The sequence below is a fragment of the Lingula anatina genome, chromosome 2 (assembly GCF_051362555.1).
Source record: "Lingula anatina isolate TDL-2025a chromosome 2, LinAna3.0, whole genome shotgun sequence".
NCBI lineage: Eukaryota > Metazoa > Brachiopoda > Lingulata > Lingulida > Lingulidae > Lingula > Lingula anatina.
In genome coordinates, this window is record NC_141768.1 from 20,970,237 (window position 1) to 20,989,953 (window position 19,717).

Sequence of the window (19,717 nt, forward strand, 5' to 3'; positions counted from 1 at the left end):
CCTTCCTGAGACGTCTTCAGGTATGAGAGGAAAATTACGCTAATCAGTTGAGGAATAGTTTATTGACGAGTAGACCCTTTTTAAAAACGCGAGGTATAACAAAATCACACGCCCTTATGGCACCCAAACAGGGCTTTTTATGCGCCCAGTTAGATTCTATGCGCGTATGGCGCAATGGCGCGTTCCTTCCCAATCACTGAGCTACTATTGAACTTATATAGGAAGTCATATACTGTGACCTTGAAATTGACCTTTGACCTACTATTTATGATGAACTGCACTTTGCATGTTTCCTGGCCTTCATATCTCCAAAATTGGCAAAGAAATGCCCATAGCTACTATTGAACTTATATAGGAAGTCATATACTGTGACCTTGACTTTTGACCTACTTTTTCACCACAAACTGAACTCTGCATATTTTCTTGCCCCTCATATCTTCAAAACTAGCAGAGATTGCCTACTGTTGTCCCTAGGTTTTCTATTTTATCAGTATATATGCAATACTGATAACGCATTTCAAGGAAAACCAATTGGCCTATTGTCTAGAAAATCACAGTGATCAGTGTTAGGAAAATACAGGTCAATTTGAACATCTGCTTGATTGGACCATTTTAACAGTTATGTTTTTTCGATTTTTTTTTTTTTTTTTTCATATTTTGAGAACTCTTCTTTATTCCATTTTATAGAGCTTGTCAAACACAAGACTGGTGGTGGTGGTGTCCATTTTTTTTTTTTTTTTTGGGGGGGGGGGGGTTCCGCTGGTGGTACAATATCCAGAGGCGGTATCGCCTCTCTGATCCTCTAGTTTTCGTATTGCTTTCTAAGACTTTCCTGGCAAATGAACTTTCTCTTGGAGGGTCTCCAGTAGGTGACTCTCATACCTAATCTTCAGGCTATTAAGCTGTCAGTCCCTTGAAATGTGACGCTACTGTCTGTAACTTGATGTGAAAAGGGTTATTTGAATACTTGACATTTAAACATGTATAGAAATTGGGTGTTATTTAAAGATGATAATAATTGCCTGTTGTGCTTGTTCTGTTAATTTCTGAAAGGGTGGGAAAAGTTCCATCAAATAAATTTTCTTGGGGTAAATGGCAAATTTCCCATGCATAATAATAGTAAATTAATCCATTTCTACATTAAAAGTTCATTGATTTTTTTAAGTGTGGTTTTTGTCATAATGCATTAAGAGATTATTATGGTGGGTAGCCATCTTTGAAGGTCCGTGTGGTTCAATGGCAAGCACAGATTTCAGAAAAATTGTACTAATTGCTGTTTATGTTGTAAAATGAAATTTATTATATTTCTCTGTGTTGTGAACAATGTATTTATTGTGAAATTTTGAGTCTCATGTAAAGACTTTAAGCTTGGGCTTTTTCCTCTCTAGTTTTTCATATATTCAATAGTTAGTGACATTGTTGCTGGAACCCTTAAACTTCAGAAGCACAACAGTGGGATGGTTTTGTTTTATTTATCAGTAATAATAATAATAATAATACTTTAGTTCTGTCTTATTTTAAAAATTGCTGATATATTTGTAGGCCTTGTAAAGAGAACTACATACAAACCAGAAAGTTTAAATCCCCTTTGCCACCATGGTGTAACATCCAAGATTGAAGTGGTTAAAAAGGATGGGAAGAATAAGGTAATTTAATGTTTTTATTATCTTTCGGAAATCCAATGACAATATAATCACATATGATGATAAAGATTAATTTTGCATCTCTTGTCATTCTGTTTATTTCTCTTCTAGGGTCGAAATTTTTTTGTTTGTAATTTACCACTTGAGCAGCAGTGTGAGGTAGGTGAATGGCTTGTTGTATCAGAGAAAGTATCGAGAGGCAAGGATCTTGCATAAATTTTTCTCCAATTAGTCAAAACATGATTTTGAAAGCGCAAAAATTGATAGTTACATTAAAAATGAAACTACAACAGTTTAATGGTTGCTGGCTGAGAGAAGGCAAAATCTAGACATTCATTTTAACGTGCTTTGATATATACCATGTACATTCGAAAACAGAATCTTGCCTGTGAATTGAACTGTCAGTATAATTGAAGTCATGCTTAAAGCAGTAATAACACTTCCTTTGAGATTCAAAATTCCGCAAGAAATACATTGTAAACAACGTATGGAAATATATTCTATTGAATTTTACCACTAAAACGGCTGTTATTGTAGTAAAACTAAAATCTGTGCTTGTCAGTAGGGCTTTCAATGCCTTTCTGCCCGGTCGTCAAGGCATCCGTTGCCAATGACATCAGGGTGTCACGCGGATTCTCGCGTTCATTCGAGACCAAAATAACTTCGGCGCCAAACGCCTGATGCAATATGCAGACGTAAGTTGCGAGTTTTTGTACTGTGCGTCGGATAACGAAAAGTCCAGAATAGCACACATTGTAGATATAAATGCATTTTGAGCTATAAGACGAATATATCTTATGAATCTTATATTATTGTTATGAAGTGTTGTTGTTGTCTGTTTTTCCCGCGGTTTTAAGTAGGTCACCAGAAACTATCGCTCAATATCGCGTGACTATGCAATGTCGGAGAGGGCTCCGTCAGTTAAAATCTCTTAAGAGATTTTAACAAAAAACCAAACGTTTAGGAAAAAAAACCTGGACTAACTTTGAATGCAGTAATGGGGTCGCTGACCATTGGTAAGTATGGGAAAATTGCCTTTTACTCCAGGAAAATCCAATTTTTGGCCAAAATGAAGAGTTATTATGACTTGAAAATTATCAAAACAAAAATAATAGATCCAGTATGGTTTTTAATTAAATATGTTGTGCATGCATGATTCAGAAAATCAGCCATGTATTAGTTTTAACAAAATATTCCAGCTGCAGGTGACATAAAGCACACTGTAGAATCTAAAACAACAGTTTAAGCTAGTTGCTTTAAAGTTTTGGGTCAATCACTTGTGGTTGATTTTACTGTTAAATTTGATAGTGCTCTATCATTATCTGACTTGGGAAAACGCCATTGTCTCTGCTTCAATCAATCATCAAATAAACCGTTAAAATTAAAATATTTTCTATAAATTTCCTAGTCTGTCCAACCATCCCACCAAATCAAACTAGTAGTTATTTTTTTAAAGGGGCCTTTACACCTGTCTGTAGCCAGCAATTCCAGAGAAGGGTTCTTTTTCTTAAAGAATTTGACCTTTTTACCCCTTTTTACTTCTTAGTTGACTCATCTTGAGAAATGACATAGTTTAAATTGTGATTCAAAGTAGTATCTGAGGATCTTCTAATCTGGAACAAAAATAGTGACAATTGGTAAGTTATAATGAAATAACTTTACCCATTTTTTTCTTCATTTCCACTGCCATTTGACATAGGGCCAGTATGAACTTTTCCCATCTGTTTGTAGAACTTGAAAGAAAAGAACCTGCTCATAAATCTGAGACTGAAAGTTAACTTTAATTCTTTTTTCCAATTCCTGAAGTTTGTTTGCTCCATTTACAAGTTCTTGCTGGAATTATTTTTAGTTCTTCCTGTGGTCAGATGTGTACGGGACTGCATGTAGACTTCTGACTCTAGATGATGCTGACAGCAGTGAATCCTTATGCAAGAGCTATGGTGTAGATTTCTTCAGTGAGTGTGAGTTTGGTACACGAAGAATTAAAAACTGGAGGATATATCAAAAAGGATTTCCAGTGAGTTACAGGCTGCAGTATGCATTAATGGGGATTAGAAATTGTGCTTTGTTCTAGCCTTGTTCTATAAGGTATCACATTTTTGTATTGCAGTGGCAACTTATAGTGTCTGCCACATGACATTTGCCATTGAAACTTTGAACCTATTATCTGAACAAAAATAAAACTTTTCACAAGAAAAACAACTTCAGGCCATCAAGACATACCCTACGTGTGTCACTGCTTGTTTGTTTGTGCCAAATGTATTGTTTTTATATGTATTCCAGAAATGGGTAAGAAGGGGTTACCTTGAAGATAAGAAGCTCACAGAGAGAAAGCTATATCTCCAGCTTAGAAAGTGGAATTATTCCTCAAATTTTGCCAAAGGTTAATATGGAATTTTTTCATTCAATTATATAATTGTAATTGTACCACCAGCGTAGGCGCTGGCGGTACACATGGTTTAAGTCCCGACCCGCCTGTTTCGCCAGCTCCGCCGCCATGTCATCATCACCGCTTCTCCTCCTAGACTACAAGGGCCTGCGTACCCATCTCTTGGATTTAGGTCACCTATAATCTCAACTCGTTCCACGTAAAATTTGGGCTTTGTCGGTGCTGAGGTCTAGGTGTGGCACTCACTGCAATGCACCCTTGTCCAAAATTGGCAAAATTAAATGTTAATTATCTACCCTACCGAAGGAATTATGGGAAAATTTTCTACAGATGGCTGATCGAAAGTCATGTGGAGATTTCAAATACCCTTGGATTTGACCTTTACTTCAAGGTCAAATGGGCCAAAATTTTCAAAAACGTATTTTTTTACGAAAAAAAAAATTATTTGCGCTGATATTCAGAAACTACACAGACCTAACCTATAATATTATTGGCAGGTGTTACCCTTCAGGTCATCTTTCATCTCCTTGAGTTTGGGGTGAATCGGTGCATTTTGTAGTACCATAAGATACCGATACTGAAAACTGTCTCTAATTTGGGAACCGTTAATGCTAGAGACCTGTTCTTTTTTGCATTTTGTAGAGCATGTCAAGCCTAACACTGGAAGTGGTCTCCATTTTTTTTATTTCCTTATGTTTTTCGAGTTATGCTGTATCAAAACGTACACTGTCTCTAATTTGGGAACCGTTAATGCTAGAGACCTGTTCTTTTTTTGCATTTTGTAGAGCATGTCAAGCCTAACACTGGAAGTGGTCTCCATTTTTTTTTTTTTTTTATTTCCTTATGTTTTTCGAGCTATGCTGTATCAAAACGTACATTGCGTTGGTGAAAGCAAAATGTGCAATACTGTAATGCTTAATAAATTTTGAACCTCTGAAAAATAAAACAGAAGGCTTGGCGAGGCAGACAACTTCTGGTAAAAAATGACATTATTTCTTGAAATTTGAACATCTGGAACTTCTGAGCACCTCCCATTTCAAGAATTTCAACCAAAATGACCTTTTCTTAATTTCAATTAATTTCTTTTGTACAAAATTTATGGCACATAATTGTAACTCTGAAATTGTACCATTTAGTCCCTTATATCTCCAAAACTGGCAGAGATAGGTCCATAGTTACCATTGAAGTTGAATAGGAAGTCATATATTGGCAATCTAACTGTGACCTTAAAATTGACCTTTGACCTACTTTTTTACCATGAACTGAACTTTGCAAATTTTCCTTTCCTTTCATCTCCAAAACTGGCAGAGATAGGTTCATAGTTACTTTTGAACTTGAATAGGAAGCCACATACTGGCAATCTAAGTGTGACCTTGAAATTGACCTTTGTATAACTTTTCATCATGAATTGAATTTTCATTCCCTTTTATCTCCAAAACTGGCAGACATACGTCCATAGTTACTATTGAAGTTAAATAGGAAATCATATACTGGTAATCTGTGACCTTGAAATTGACCTTTGACCAACTTTTCATGATAAACTATATCTCAAAAACCAGTAGAGATACACCCAAGGTTGCTGTTTATTTTAAATAGGAAGTCATGCACTGGCAATCTAACTGTGACCTTGAAATTGACCTTTGACCTACTTTTTATGGTGAACTGCTTTTTGCATGTTTTCTGGCCTTTAAATCTCCAAAAATGGCAAAGAAATGCCCATGGTTACTATTGAACTTGAATATAAATTCATATACTTTGATATTGAAATTGACCTTTGACCTACTTTTTCACCATGAACTGAGCTTTTTCTTTTTCTGCATATTTTCTTGCCCCTCATATCTTCAAAACTAGCAGAGATGTGCAAGGTGTTGCCCCTAGGTTTTCTCTTTTGTCAGCATATATGCAACACTGACAACATATTTCAAGGAAAACCAATAGGCCTATTTTGTCTAGAGAATCACAGGAGTGATCAATGTTAGGAAAATACAGGTCAATTAGAAAATCTGCTTGATTGTACCATTTTTAGTTATACTTTTTTGCATATTTTGAGAACTTGTTGATTGCATTTTATAGAGCTTGTCAAGCACAAGATTTGTGGTGGTGTCCCTTTTTTTTTGGGGGGGGGGGGGGTCCATACGAATGCACTTACTTCAGCTGGTGGTACAATATCCGGAGGCGGTATCGCCTCTCTGATCCTCTAGTTTTTTTCTGTATTTAGCTGTAGTGCAGTGTTGCTGTGGACAGGACTGGAAAACTGGCATGTTTTTCATTCAAGTTTTCTAAGTCTTGTGTGTACAGTAGGGCTGATATACAGGTCTAGATGACATTTTTATTTCAAATGAAATACTTTCTTTACTCTTGATCCTTAGCTGGTAGTCAGCTGAATGCACTAGTGGGCTTGATTTGGTCTTAAAGTGCAATTTAAGTTCACAAATAGTCTTACATGATCTTAAACCATGAGCAAGGCCATTTCTGGTCTGACAGCCAATTATGTTGTCTCCCCTTACACATTCTCCTATTGTGAGCAGAAGTGTCCTCTATTGTGAGGGGAGGTGTCCCCCATTGTGAGGGGAGGAATCTGCTTGACCACTTAAGTAGATGTTAGATCATTTTGGACCTTAAAAGCAGATTCAGTCCATTTTAAGACTACTGCTGTAATGATTAAGATCGTGTAAGAGCACTTGTGATCTTAAATTGCATTTTAAGACCAAATCCAGCCCACTAGTGATGTCAGGCACGGTCATCGTAAGAAACTTTTTAAATCTATTTTACAGGATTATTTCATTGCGTTAAATGAAAATTAATTGTTATCTATTCAGTCTTGACACAGATACTGGACTGAATATTTGTCAACTTGTTAAAATACCAAGCAACATCTAGACAATTTGCAAGATGCTCGCATAAAAATGCTCAATTGAAAGATTATTTGTAATAATAACTTACTTAATATTTTTGGTTTCTCTTTGTATGTTCAGGTGACTTGTGGATGATTTCAAAGACGATGGACTTCTCACCAGAGTCCACCTTCGTGGCTTACAGTGTGTTTCATGGTGTTGGCTCAACTGGAGAGCTAGAGATAGAACCACTTAGAGGATGCTTTCTGTCTGACTGGGAAGATGAGAGTTAGTACAGATTTTTTTTTCAGTATATTTGCAACACTGATAACACATTTCAAGGAAAACTGATAAGCATATCATCTTGAAAATCACTGGAGTGATCAATCTTACTGGAATACAGGTTGAGTTGGAAAATCAGCTTGTGTATATAAGTGTTTTTTTCCTCAGATTTGATTCTTAGGCATGTTAACAGTCTCATTATTGAACTAATTAGATATGTAAAAGTGTTCTTTTGACATTTTCTGCATCTTAACAATGCTGTTAGTTGATTGTATAAAAATGATGGTAAATAAAGTGTCAAAAATGGAAATAAACTCATATCATTGCAGTTTGTCAGATTCAACAATTCACTATGTTCAGGATCTAAGAATGGATCAAATTTGATATTTTAAATTGTTTTATTGATATTTTTCCTATCTCAACAATATTCTTAATTAATCGTATAAAAATTACAGTAAATTGATTATTTTGTTTAATGTAAATTAAATTGTTGAAAATGGAAAGAAACTCATTTCACTGCAGTCATCTCTGGTGTACATATTGGCATTTTCAAGGTGTGACTTAGAAATTTCATGGGCCTGAAGACCTTTGCTAGTCACCTTTTCTAAATATCCATGTTGCCTGCAATGCATTATTAAAGATTGGTGGTGCCTGTGCTGTTAAGCATTATGTAATATTGCATCAAAATTAAAGAAAACCCTATTTTGGGCACTGCCACCATAGTGACCATTAAAAGAAAACCATGTCACTTACTCTTCTCAATCTTACAGGAAGGAAACATAGGACTTTTTTTATTTAAAAATACAGTTTTAGCTGGAAAACAAGTCTGATTGCTTTTTTCTGGAAGTTAAACAGGCTTTTGTGAAAATTTAATTTTTCACATATTGGCATTTTCAAGGTGTGACTTTGAACCTGCGTGGGCATGAGGACCTTTGCTAGTCACATTTTCTGAAAATCCATGATACTTTTATTTTATTATTAAAAATGGATGGACATTAGGCTGTTAAGCATTATGTAATATTGCATAAAAGTTGAAGAAAACCGTATTTTGGACACTGCTATAAGGGGACCATTAAGGGAAAACCATGCTACTTATGATTCTCAAACTTACTGAAAGGATTCATAAGACTGAAGTGCAGCTTGTGTTGGAAAATCAGTGTGATTGCTTTCTGTTTTAGAAGCAATGCAGTTCTTTATGAAAATTTCATTTTTCAAATAGTCTTTAATGGTACTTGGATACAATTAGTGGTCAGTGTTGGGTAATCACTAGCTAAGTTCAGGGCTATTAAGTCACTTGCCTAATTAAGTTTCAAGCGGCCATTAAATGAGATTACATAAAATACATGTTGAGATTTCCCTGTAAACTCCCATAACTTTAGCTCACTGACAAATTCAGTTTGTAAAAGTCTAAATTAACAGTGTTACATAATTAGGAATCAGTGATAATTATGCAGGTAAATGTTGTTTAATATAATTGCAAATAAGTTTACAAAAAATATTTTATATAATGCCAGCATTAATGCTTTAGATGAATAACAGTGCCTTATTACCCTCAAACTCAATCATAAATGGGGTTATTCATATCATGTTAATACAGCTAGATTAAAAGTTTGAATTAAAGCTTTATTGGAATATTTTTTGTTATGTTGTCTTTTTAATCTTTTGATTTTATTTTTCAAACACTGGCATTTTCAAGATGTGACTTGTAACTCCCATCTACCTGAAGCTGTATACCTCTTCTATATTTCCACATAAGCAATAGTATTGGTATTTATGTCTTTAAACATTGTTTTATTATTTTATGCACTGTCATAATTTTTTCACATATTGGCAATTTCATTATGTGAATTTTAACAATTTTGCCTCTTTGTTCTGTATTTGGCTCATAAATTATTATTTTTTCCTTCTACAGCCTTGTGCTATGCCATCCGTGGTGCCAATTTCAAGAATGAAATAGCATGTCTTTACAACCTACAGAAAAATGTCTGTCCACAGAAAGTGCCTATACTGCCACATTTATTAAGCAGGGATGCTGACAGGTAAAAAACTTTTATCTGGAGTGACAGGTCTGATACATTATGACCTGCTTCTTTACATTTAAGTCTCCATATGTACACCCTTATCGGACTCTAGAAACATCTATACCCATCCAGTCATCTACATTTTCTGGTTCTAAGGAAAGGCATAAGATCTAGGTAAAACTTGTCTAAAAATGTTTTACTGAGAGTAACAGTGAAATGCTACTGAAGTTAAGAAACAGCAGGTGGGGATGTATGGAGATTAGATCATGGAGAAGCTGGTCAGCCTGGCTCTAAACCCCAGGTTAAGGACATTGGGAGATGGTTCCACTGTTGGTGTGTGCTTGATTCTTATGTGGGAAAAATATTGTACAAGACTTTAATAGATAGATATTATATGGGACAAAATTCACAGCTACGATGATTTGACTTATCAGGTATGATTTTAAGAATCCTTTGTCCACATACATTTATATTTATCCAACCAATATGAAAATGGTTGTAGGGAATTTCTTCCTTCATTATTGATCAATTTGGTAATAAAAAATGATGAAGTGTGTTTTGTTGATTGAAATTAGAATTTTTCTTTTTTAGCATGGACAACCGAAAGAAGCAAAACAGAAGTTTTCTACTGACAAGGAGAGAAGTGGTGCGTTCAAGACGTAGACTGAATTAGCATGACTGGCTTAAGTGGCTTCCTGTTGCATTTTGTTTACCACTTTGTCTTTTTGAGTAGGATGTTCATATATCTAGATTGTCCACAAAATTTTAATTCATTGAAGGGATGGATTGGGTAATGAAAGTTAAGGGCAAATTTAAACATGACCTTGAATTTGGATTTGGCAAGTGGATCAAATGCTTCAAGATGAGAAACAATATAATTGGTAGACATTATTGCACTGGAAGTCTGTAAGTAGGTGGATTCAGTTTTGCCATGTATTCATCATTTTCCGGGATTGAAAGACTGTTGACAGGCCTCGTTAAATGTTTGTCAGTTGGTGAGCTTTTCCCTCACAATCTAAGGCAGTGCAAACCTATTCATTCATTTTCAAATTGTTAAAAATTTGCAATACCACAATTCTTTACAAGCATTGTTTCAAACTCATTATGATTACTAATTGCCTTAACAGTGTTTCTTATGTTAGGCTTTTTTCCCCCAAATGCTTAGATAATGAAGCAATAAACATTTTCATGTTATGAGATAATGCTGTAGCATCAAGAATACAAGGTGAATTTCCTTATTTGAGCTGTCGTCAAAATAGCAGTATTTTTTGTGGGGTGAAAATTAATACTGCTTTCCGACTGATCTCTCTCATCTACACAGTCATCAACAGTTTTAACAAATGTACTATTTAATCACATCATTGAGTAGCACAATTTTATCAATGAAGAGACTAGATAATGCCTCTATTAAACGGTGGGTTAATTGTCTTATCTTCTTAAATTTTTTTACATATTAAAATTCTGGGTTGGGCTGTCATAAGGCAGCATTTCAGTATACCTGTATAATTTTGTAAGTCTTCATATTTGAACTTACATACGTTGTCAATACATATGTTAGGTTAAGCTAGCTGCTTCTTAATTTACAAGATCAAGAAACTTAAGTTTTTCTGTCCCTTGCTATAGTTGTTTACAAAGTTGAAATGCGTCAACTCAATAGCTTTTAATTTTACTCCAGGAAGAATATGCTGCATTCTACATCAAAAAGTATGGTCTCAACACTGACCAGGCAGAAGCTCTAATGAGTGTTTCAAATCTATTCACAGGTGGAGGACATGTGCATCTTATCCATGGTGAGGACATGCATGTCAAAATATGCTTAATAAGACACAGAATAGAATTTTCCAACTCTACTGACTCTCAGAATAGTTAAATCTCATAGCCTACATAGCATCACCTTGATAACATAGATTTTTTTTCTCTTTTTAATTTTATCTAAGTTAGTAGCTCTCAAGAGTGGCTGTCCTGGCTTTAAATCTAGTAGCCTATAAATTTTAATATTAAGCTTTAAATATGAAAAGATCTTTGATGTGTTTCTATATGTTATCTACATACAAACAACTGCATCTTGTTCTACAAAAAAATTGAATAAAAATTTAAAGATTATTCGACTCGGGAAGGGGGGTGGTGGATGGTGTGCCTTTTTTTTATAGATCTTTTTAGGGTGAAGTGACAGGTTTTTATCGTCAAATGATCAATGTGGCCTTCATCTTGCTGACAGACTGCCCATAGCCTCTTCTTCCACAAGGAAAAATACTTTTTGTCTCCTCCCATCTAATGTTATCACAGCTCTTCCCATCTAATGTTCTTTCTTAAATCTTTTTTCCAAGCCAATAAATAGATTATGGAGTCCAGTTCTTTCCAGGAAATTGTTTGATACTCCTGTTGCCATTCCCCTTTTTCTTTAGCACTGGCCTCTTATGATCGCCTAGCTGTTATCATTAAAAACCATCGTATTGATCTCCCACTTAAAGCTGCCTTCTATCTATTCAAAAATCATGTCTTCACCTGACTGGTTGTCAAACATTGCCACCTGTCAGATGTGACTTAAGATTTTTACTTTTTCGGTCTGCAAAACTGAGATGGCTGGATTCATGAAATTTTCAGCATTCATAGAAAAGATTTTCCTAAAATATACCCAATTTCATTGCAATATCTGCAGAACTATTGACATTTTTAAACTTTAAAATGAGCAACATTTTCATTAAGCATCCTAATACATCCCATCCTTTTATCATTATGTTATGGTATTTGACTCAGGTGCCTTTGGTTCGGGTAAAAGTTCCACTGTGGCAGTGATAATTGAGTTTTTAGTCCAACTGTTTAAGGAGAGTGATCGCAGGTCTGTTCAACAAGGATGGAAGATCCTCATCTCTTCTGCTACCAATGTGGCTGTTGACAGGGTTTTGGAAGGGTAGGTTTACTAAAATGTGTTATATTATTTTTTAAAATTTGTATGCATATGATATAGGACACTGATGATCAGTTAATATCTACAGGATTTTATTGTACCACTAGCGTAGGCGCTGGTGGTACACATGGTTTTAGTACCGACTCGCCTGTTCTGCTGGCTCCGTCGCCATTTCACTGTTACCGCTTCTCCTCCTAGACTACAAGAGCCTGAGTACCCATCTCTTGGATTTAGGTCACCTATAATCTCTACTCGTTCCACGCAAAATTTAAGCTTCATTGGTGCTGGGGTCTAGGTGTGGCACTCATTGCAATGTACCCTTGTCCAAAATTGGCAAAATTAAATGTTAATTATCTACCATACTGAAGGAATTATGGGAAAATTTTCTACAGACGGCTGACCGAAAGTCATATGTGGAGATTTCAAATATGCCCTTGGATTTGACCTTTGACCTTTATTTGAAGGTCAAACGGGACAAAATTTTCTAAAAGATGAATTTTTTTACAAAAAAAAATTATTTGCGCTGATATTCAGAAACTACACAGACTTAATCTATAATATTATTGGCAGGTGTTACCCTTCAGATCATCTTTCATCTCCGTAAGTTTGGGGTCAACAGTGCATTTCACGGGAGTAGTGGCAATAAGATACTGAAACTGAAAACTGTCTCTAATTTGGGAACCGTTAATGCTAGAGACCTATTCTTTTTTGCATTTTGTAGAGCATGTCAAGGCCAACACTGGGGGTGGTCTCTGTTTTTCTGATTTCCATACAATTTACAAGTTATGCTGTATCAAAAAGTACATTGTGGTGGTGAAAGCAAAATGTGCAATACAGTAATATGTAATACATTTTGAAGCTCTGGAAAATATAACATAAAGCTTGGCGAGGCAGACAACCTCTGGTCTAAAATGACATTTTTTCATGAAATTGGAACATCTGAAACTTCTGAGCACCTCCCATTTCAAGAATTTCAACCAAAATGACCTTTTCTTTATTTCAATTAATTTTTTTTTTGTAGGAAATTTATGGCACATTATTGTAACTCCAAAATTGTAACATTTAGTCCCTTATATCTCCAAAACTGGCAGAGATAGGTCCATAGTTACTATTGAAGTTGAATAGGAAGTCATATATTGGCAATCTAACTGTGATAAAATTGACTTACGACCTACTTTTCACCATAAACTGAACTTTGCAACTTTTTTAATGTTTATACTTTGAAAACTGGCAAAGATACACCCATAGTTACTATTTAAATTGAATTGGAAGTCATATATTGGCAATCTAACTGTGATAAAATTGACTTACGACCTACTTTTCACCATAAACTGAACTTTGCAACTTTTTTAATGTTTATACTTTGAAAACTGGCAAAGATACACCCATAGTTACTATTTAAATTGAATAGGAAGTCATTAGAGGCAATTTAACTGTGACCTTAAAATTGACCTTCGACCTACTTTTCACCATGAACTGAACTTTGCAACTTTTTTAATGTTTATACTTTCAAAACTGGCAAAGATACACCCATAGTTACTATTTAAATTGAATAGGAAGTCATTAGAGGCAATTTAACTGTGACCTTAAAATTGACTTTTGACCTACTTTTCACCATGAACTGAACTTTGCAAATTTCCGTTCCCTTTTATCTCCAAAACTAACAGAGATAGGTCTATAGTTACTATTGAAGTTGAATAGGAAGTTATATACTGGCAATCTAAGTGTGACCTTGTAATTGACATTTGGCCTACTTCTCATCATGAATTGAACTTTCAAATTTTCGTTCACTTTTATCTCCAAAACTGGCAGAGATAGGTCCATAGTTACTATCGAACTTGAATAGGAGGTCATATACTGGGAATCCAATTGTGACCTTGAAATTGACCTTTGACCTTCTTTTAATCATGAACTGAACTTTGCTAATTTCCTTCCCTTTTAACTCCAAAACTGGCAGAGGTAGGTCCATAGATACTTTTGAAGTTGAATAGGAAGTCATATGCTGGTAATGTTACTGTTACCTTGAAATTGTCCTTTGACCTTTTTTTTTCATGATAAACTGCACTTTCCAAATTTTCTGATCTTTATATGTCCAAAACTGGCTAAGATATGCACATGGTTACTATTAAACTTGAATAGGAAGCCATACACTGGCAATCTAACTGTGACCCTAAAATTAACCTTTGACCTAATTTTCAGCATGAACTGAACTGAACTGATCTTTGTAAATTTTCTATACCTTTTATCTCAAAAACCTGCAAAGATAAACCCCTGGCAATCTAACTTTGACCTTGAAATTGACCTTTGACCTACTTTTTTATGATTAACTGCTTTTTGCATGTTTTCTGGCCTTTAAATCTCCAAAATTGACAAAGAAATGCTATTGAACTTGAATAGAAATTTATATACTGTGATATTGAAATTGACCTTTGACCTACTTTTTCACCATGAACTGAGCTTTGCACATTTTCTTGCCTCTCATATCTTCAAAACTAGCAAAGATGTGCCCCGTTTTGCCCTTTTTTTTCTCTTTTGTCAGCATATATGCAACACTGACAACATATTTCAAGGAAAACCAATAGGCCTATTTTGTCTAGAGAATCACAGGAGTGATCAATGTTAGGAAAATGCAGGTCAATTTGAAAATCTGCTTATTGTACCATTTAAGCTATATTTTTTGCATATTTTGAGAACTTGTTGATTGCATTTTATAGAGCTTGTCAAGCACAAGACTGGTGGTGGTGTCCCTTTTTTGGGGGGTTTCTATACGATTGCGCTTATTCCAGCTGGTGGTACAATATCCGGAGGCGGTATGGCCTCTCTGATCCTCTAGTTTATTGGTCATATTGTAAGCAACTTCACATTTTTCTTATTTTAGATAGATATTTACCATATTTCAAAACTTAATCATATTTATTTATTTTTATATTTCAGACTGCTGGAACATGGATTTAAAGACTTTGTTCGAGTTGGAAGTGCTCCTGAAATTTCTAAACGAGTGTTGCCATACAGGTGTGTGACTTTAGGGCAATTTGATGCTTTTCAACCACAAGATTGGGACAGCTTTGTAGCTAAAACAAACATCACTATAAACTTGAATGTGTATTGAACTATACCTGTCACTGTAATTAAATTGTACCACCAGCGTAGGCGCTGGCGGTACACGTGGTTTTAGTCCTGACCCGTATGTTCCGCCGGCTCCTGAGGCTCCGCCGCCAAGTCACTATTACAGCTTCTCCTCCTAGACAACAAGGGCCTGTGTACCCATCTCTTGGATTTAGGTCACCTATAATCTCAACTCAATTCACGTAAAATTTAGGCTTCGTCGGTCGGGGTCTAGGTGTGGCACTCATTGCAATGCACCCTTGTCCAAAATTGGCAAAATTAAATGCTAATTATCTACCATGCCGAAAGAATTATGGGAAAAATTTCTATAGACAGCCGATCAAAAGTCATATGTGGAGATTTCAAATATTCCCTTGGATTTGACCTTTGACCTTTATTTGAAGGTCAAACGGGCCAAAATTTAAAAAAAAAAAGGGAATTTTTTGCAAAAAAAAAATGTGCGCTGATATTCAAAAACTACACAGACCTAACCTATCATATTATTGGCAGGTGTTACCCTTCAGGTCATCTTTCATCTCCGTGAGTTTGGGGTCAATCGGTGCATTTTCATGGGAACAGCGGCCATTAGATGCTGAAAACTCTCTCTAATTCTGGAACCGTTAATGCTGGAGACCTCTTGTTTATTGCATTTGATAGAGCATGGAGACCTCTTGTTTATTGCATTTGATAGAGCATGTCAAGCCCAACACTGAGTATGGTGTCCGTTTTTTTGTTTTCCATATAGTTTACATGTTATGCTGTATCAAAAAGTACATTGTGTTGTTGACAGTAAAATGTGCAATATGGTAATATGCAAAAATATTTGAATGTCTGGAAAAGATAACATAAGGCTTGGCGAGGCAGACAACATCTGGTCAAAAATGACATTATTTCATGACATTTGGAACTTCTGAGCACCTCCCATTTCAAGAATTTCAACCAAAATGACCTTTTCTTTATTTAAATTAATTTCTTCTGTAGGAAATTTATGGCAAATTATTGTAACTCAGAAATTGTAGCATTTAGACACTTAGGGTCCGTTCACATGAAAAATCTAAAAATTTAAAAATCTATTGGCGGTATCTTGTGATCACGGTCTGTGCCCTGAATAACCCACAGCGTAATAACTAGCAGCGCGAGCCAGTCACTTCCAAAGCTGTAATTAATTCTCGGCTGCGCTCGTAGGAGACTCTGACACCTTGATGCATGAACTGAACTTTGCAATATTTAAGTCTCTTATATCTCCAAAACTAGCAGAGATAGGCCCAACGTTTTTTTTTTTTTAAACTTGTATAGAAAGACATAAACTGGCAATCTAAGTATGACCTTTAAATTGACCTTTGACCTACTTTTCACCATGAACTAAACTTTGCAAATTTTTCTTCCCTTTAATCTCAAAAACTGGCAGAGATACACCTATAGTTACGGTAATGTGCCAAGCATTTCGACGGGCCCAGTCAATCCGACCACAAAAATTATTTTATAAAATTAATTTTTCTGGGCTCAAACAATTAGTCCATACGTCAAAATCATGGGACAGAATTTTTTTCTTGTTCCGATTGTTCAACCACATCGTTGACAAGACTCGGTAAATTTTCAAGCCAGTGAAATAGCTGCTGCATGCCTCGGCCCTTTGTCAATTGTTGTCTTTTCAATAGCTCTCCTCAATGAGGAAGAAACAATTAATTGAAGATCTAATCTGGAAGCATGACGTACCTATCTTTTCCTTTGTCCCCGATGACAATAATAGTGCTTATAGACATACAAATTTTGCTATTAAGCAGACTTGCCCTCGCTGACTGATACATCACGCCCGTAACTGGGGAGGGGGGGGGGGTTTAAAAAAAGGTCTATTCTGGATGAAACCAAATATCGACAGTGGGTAGAATACATCGTAAACACCTTCATATAGACCATATATCGCGTTTGCTAGCAATAAAAAGTTTGGGAAGAATAAGCAATTTATTTTCAAGTTCAATTGAAATATATATGCAGATGGGGAAACGTTCTTCAAGTCAACACCGCATTTACTACAATCGACCGAAAGATCAGCGGGATCGACCGCCCAGACTTCTTGGCGCCAAATACCACGCGCTGTCAAAATCTGACGAACACGTGTCGCTGTTCACCTACATGGATAACTGATTTGTCAACAATAAAAATGACGTCTTCCTTAACTCCATGGGAGCTTCATAGAGAGTCCCACTGGGTATTTACGTTACCTGTGAGTCACTTTCTATTTCCCCAGATGCATGAAATGTTGATAATATTTAGCGTAATCCACGACGAACTCCATTCCTGTGACCCCCTCCCCCAAAATGGGACCGTCTTCATTAACATGTGGTTTGCGCTATGCTGGAGCAGACCAGATACAACCAGTCTCTCATTTCTGCATGTGCTCAATTCTCACGTCAAATTATAAATGCACCTGTTTTGTGAAAATTATGGCAAGTAAATGTTTTTTTTTATGTTCGGGTTGTATCAGTGGGGTTTTCAATATGCACCGTGGTTTGTGCACAGCGAGAGCATATAAGTAAGAAAATAGGAAGAATGCCAGCAAAATACTGTATGTCTATCGGCACAGGTACGCTCCGTATTTTGCCTTTTCTCAATATGTTTTTATATGACATGCTTTTGAAATAAAATACTTAATAGTAATTTGAAGTTACACTGATTTCCGTTTGAGTACCAGTTGGTATTCTTTGATACGGGTGATTGAATTTTCTTCGGACGTACGTACGTCTACGCCTCGACGCTGAGCAAGCCTTGCGGGTTGAAAACAACTGATCTCAGACTGGTAAAAAATTTCAATTCGGTTGATTTCAGTTGTCATATTAAAATTCAAATAGGGCGTACGTAGATCACATAACTAGTTTAAGTCCACTAAAGCTACCGGTTTCAAATATAAGTGACCGGCCTTTGTTTACAACACCTGTCTCCCGGGAAATACTCGTCCCACTTGTGAAGCGCATCATGAAAGTGATCGTAGGTGAGGGAAATATATAATTAAAAATTATAATTGTCGTCTTTTTTAATGTTAAGTAATGTTAGCACATACTGTAAACAGCAAAATAAGATTTCAGGAGGATAAAACATGCCTGAAACACATGTTAGGCGAAAATTGCGGCTTATCTTGCGTAACACTTCCGGTAAAATGCAATACTTCCGGTAAGATGGACGTTTTGGCAGATGCCCCTAACAATCCGACGATATCAAAGGTTTCCATTTGCTGTATTTTAATCAATTCGACCAAACTGACATTTCCATGAAATTAATTAATTAATCTTGGTCGAATTGTTTGGCATATTACCGTACTATTGAACTTGAATAGGAAGTCATATATTGGCAATCTATCTGTGACCCTAAAATTGACCTTTGACCTTGTTTTCACCATGAACTGAAACTGGCAGAGATACGCCCAAAGTTACTGTTGAACTTGAATAGGAAGTCATACACTGGCTATCTAACTGTGACTTTGAAATTGACCTTTGACCTACTTTTTATGATGAACTGCACTTTGCATGTTTTCTGGCATTTAAATCTCCAACTTGGCCCATGGTTACTGAACTTGAATAGGAAGTCATATACTGTGACATTTTAATTGACCTTTGACCTACTTTTTCACCATGAACTGAACTTTGCATATTTTCTTGCCTCTCATATCTTCAAAACTAGCAGAGATGTGCCCGTTGTTGCCTCTAGGTTTTCTCTTTTTTCAGCATATATGGACCACTGAGAACACATTTCAAGGAAAACCAATAGGCCTTTTGTCTAGAGAATCACAGGAGTGATCAATGGTAGGAAAATGCAAGTCTGCTTGATTGTACCAATTTTAGTTATATTTTTTTTGCATATTTTGAGAACTCTTGTTGATTGCATTTTACAGAGCTTGTCAAGACTGGTGGTGGTGTCCTTTTTTTTTTTTTTTTTGGGGGGGGGGTCCATACGAATCTGCTTACTCCAGCTGGTGGTACAATATCCGGAGGCGGTATCGCCTCTCTGATCCTCTAGTTGAAGATGTCACCTGTTGTGCATGATTTAAATTCATTATTGACTGACTGTGCTATTATAAGCATTATTACCTCTGCCAAGGAGGTTATGTTTTCCCCCTGTTTGTCATCAACATAACTCAACAAGTTATGGACTGATTTTGATGAAATTTTTAGGAACTGTCAGAAGTGGGCCAAGGAAGAGATGCTTAGTTTTTGGTGGTGATCTGGATCAATAATCAATAATCAAATATCAATCATCAACATAGCTCAAAAAGCTATGGACCGATTTTGATGAAATTTTCAGGGTAGGTCAGAAATGGGTTAACTTAGAAGTGATTAGTTTTTGGTGGTGATCTGGATCAATAATCAATAATGAAAATTCAATCATAAACATAACTCAAAAAGTTATGGACCGATTTTTATGAAATTTTCATGGTAGGTTGGAAATGGGATTTACTTAGAAGTGATTAGTTTTTGGTGGTGATCTGGATCAATAATCAATCAATAATCAATAATAATCAAAAATTGCTGCCTTGTTTCTGT

The 19,717-nt window shown here is 35.8% G+C and overlaps 1 protein-coding gene across 5 annotated transcripts in view; it reads left to right on the forward strand.

Moving 5' to 3' along the window:
* LOC106156060 (5'-3' DNA helicase ZGRF1-like) overlaps positions 1–19,717 on the forward strand; it is a 40,400-nt gene that overhangs the window by 7,652 nt on the left and 13,031 nt on the right. For 4 of the 5 annotated variants that reach the window (XM_087003039.1, XM_087003037.1, XM_087003038.1 and 1 more), the window contains exons 3-12: positions 1,543–1,646; positions 1,755–1,802; positions 3,493–3,660; positions 3,927–4,026; positions 7,008–7,154; positions 9,061–9,187; positions 9,761–9,815; positions 10,845–10,959; positions 11,927–12,080; positions 15,012–15,089. In XM_087003039.1, the coding sequence (XP_086859165.1) occupies positions 1,543–1,646; positions 1,755–1,802; positions 3,493–3,660; positions 3,927–4,026; positions 7,008–7,154; positions 9,061–9,187; positions 9,761–9,815; positions 10,845–10,959; positions 11,927–12,080; positions 15,012–15,089 (1,096 nt within the window). The other variant, XM_087003040.1, reaches the window with a different exon arrangement.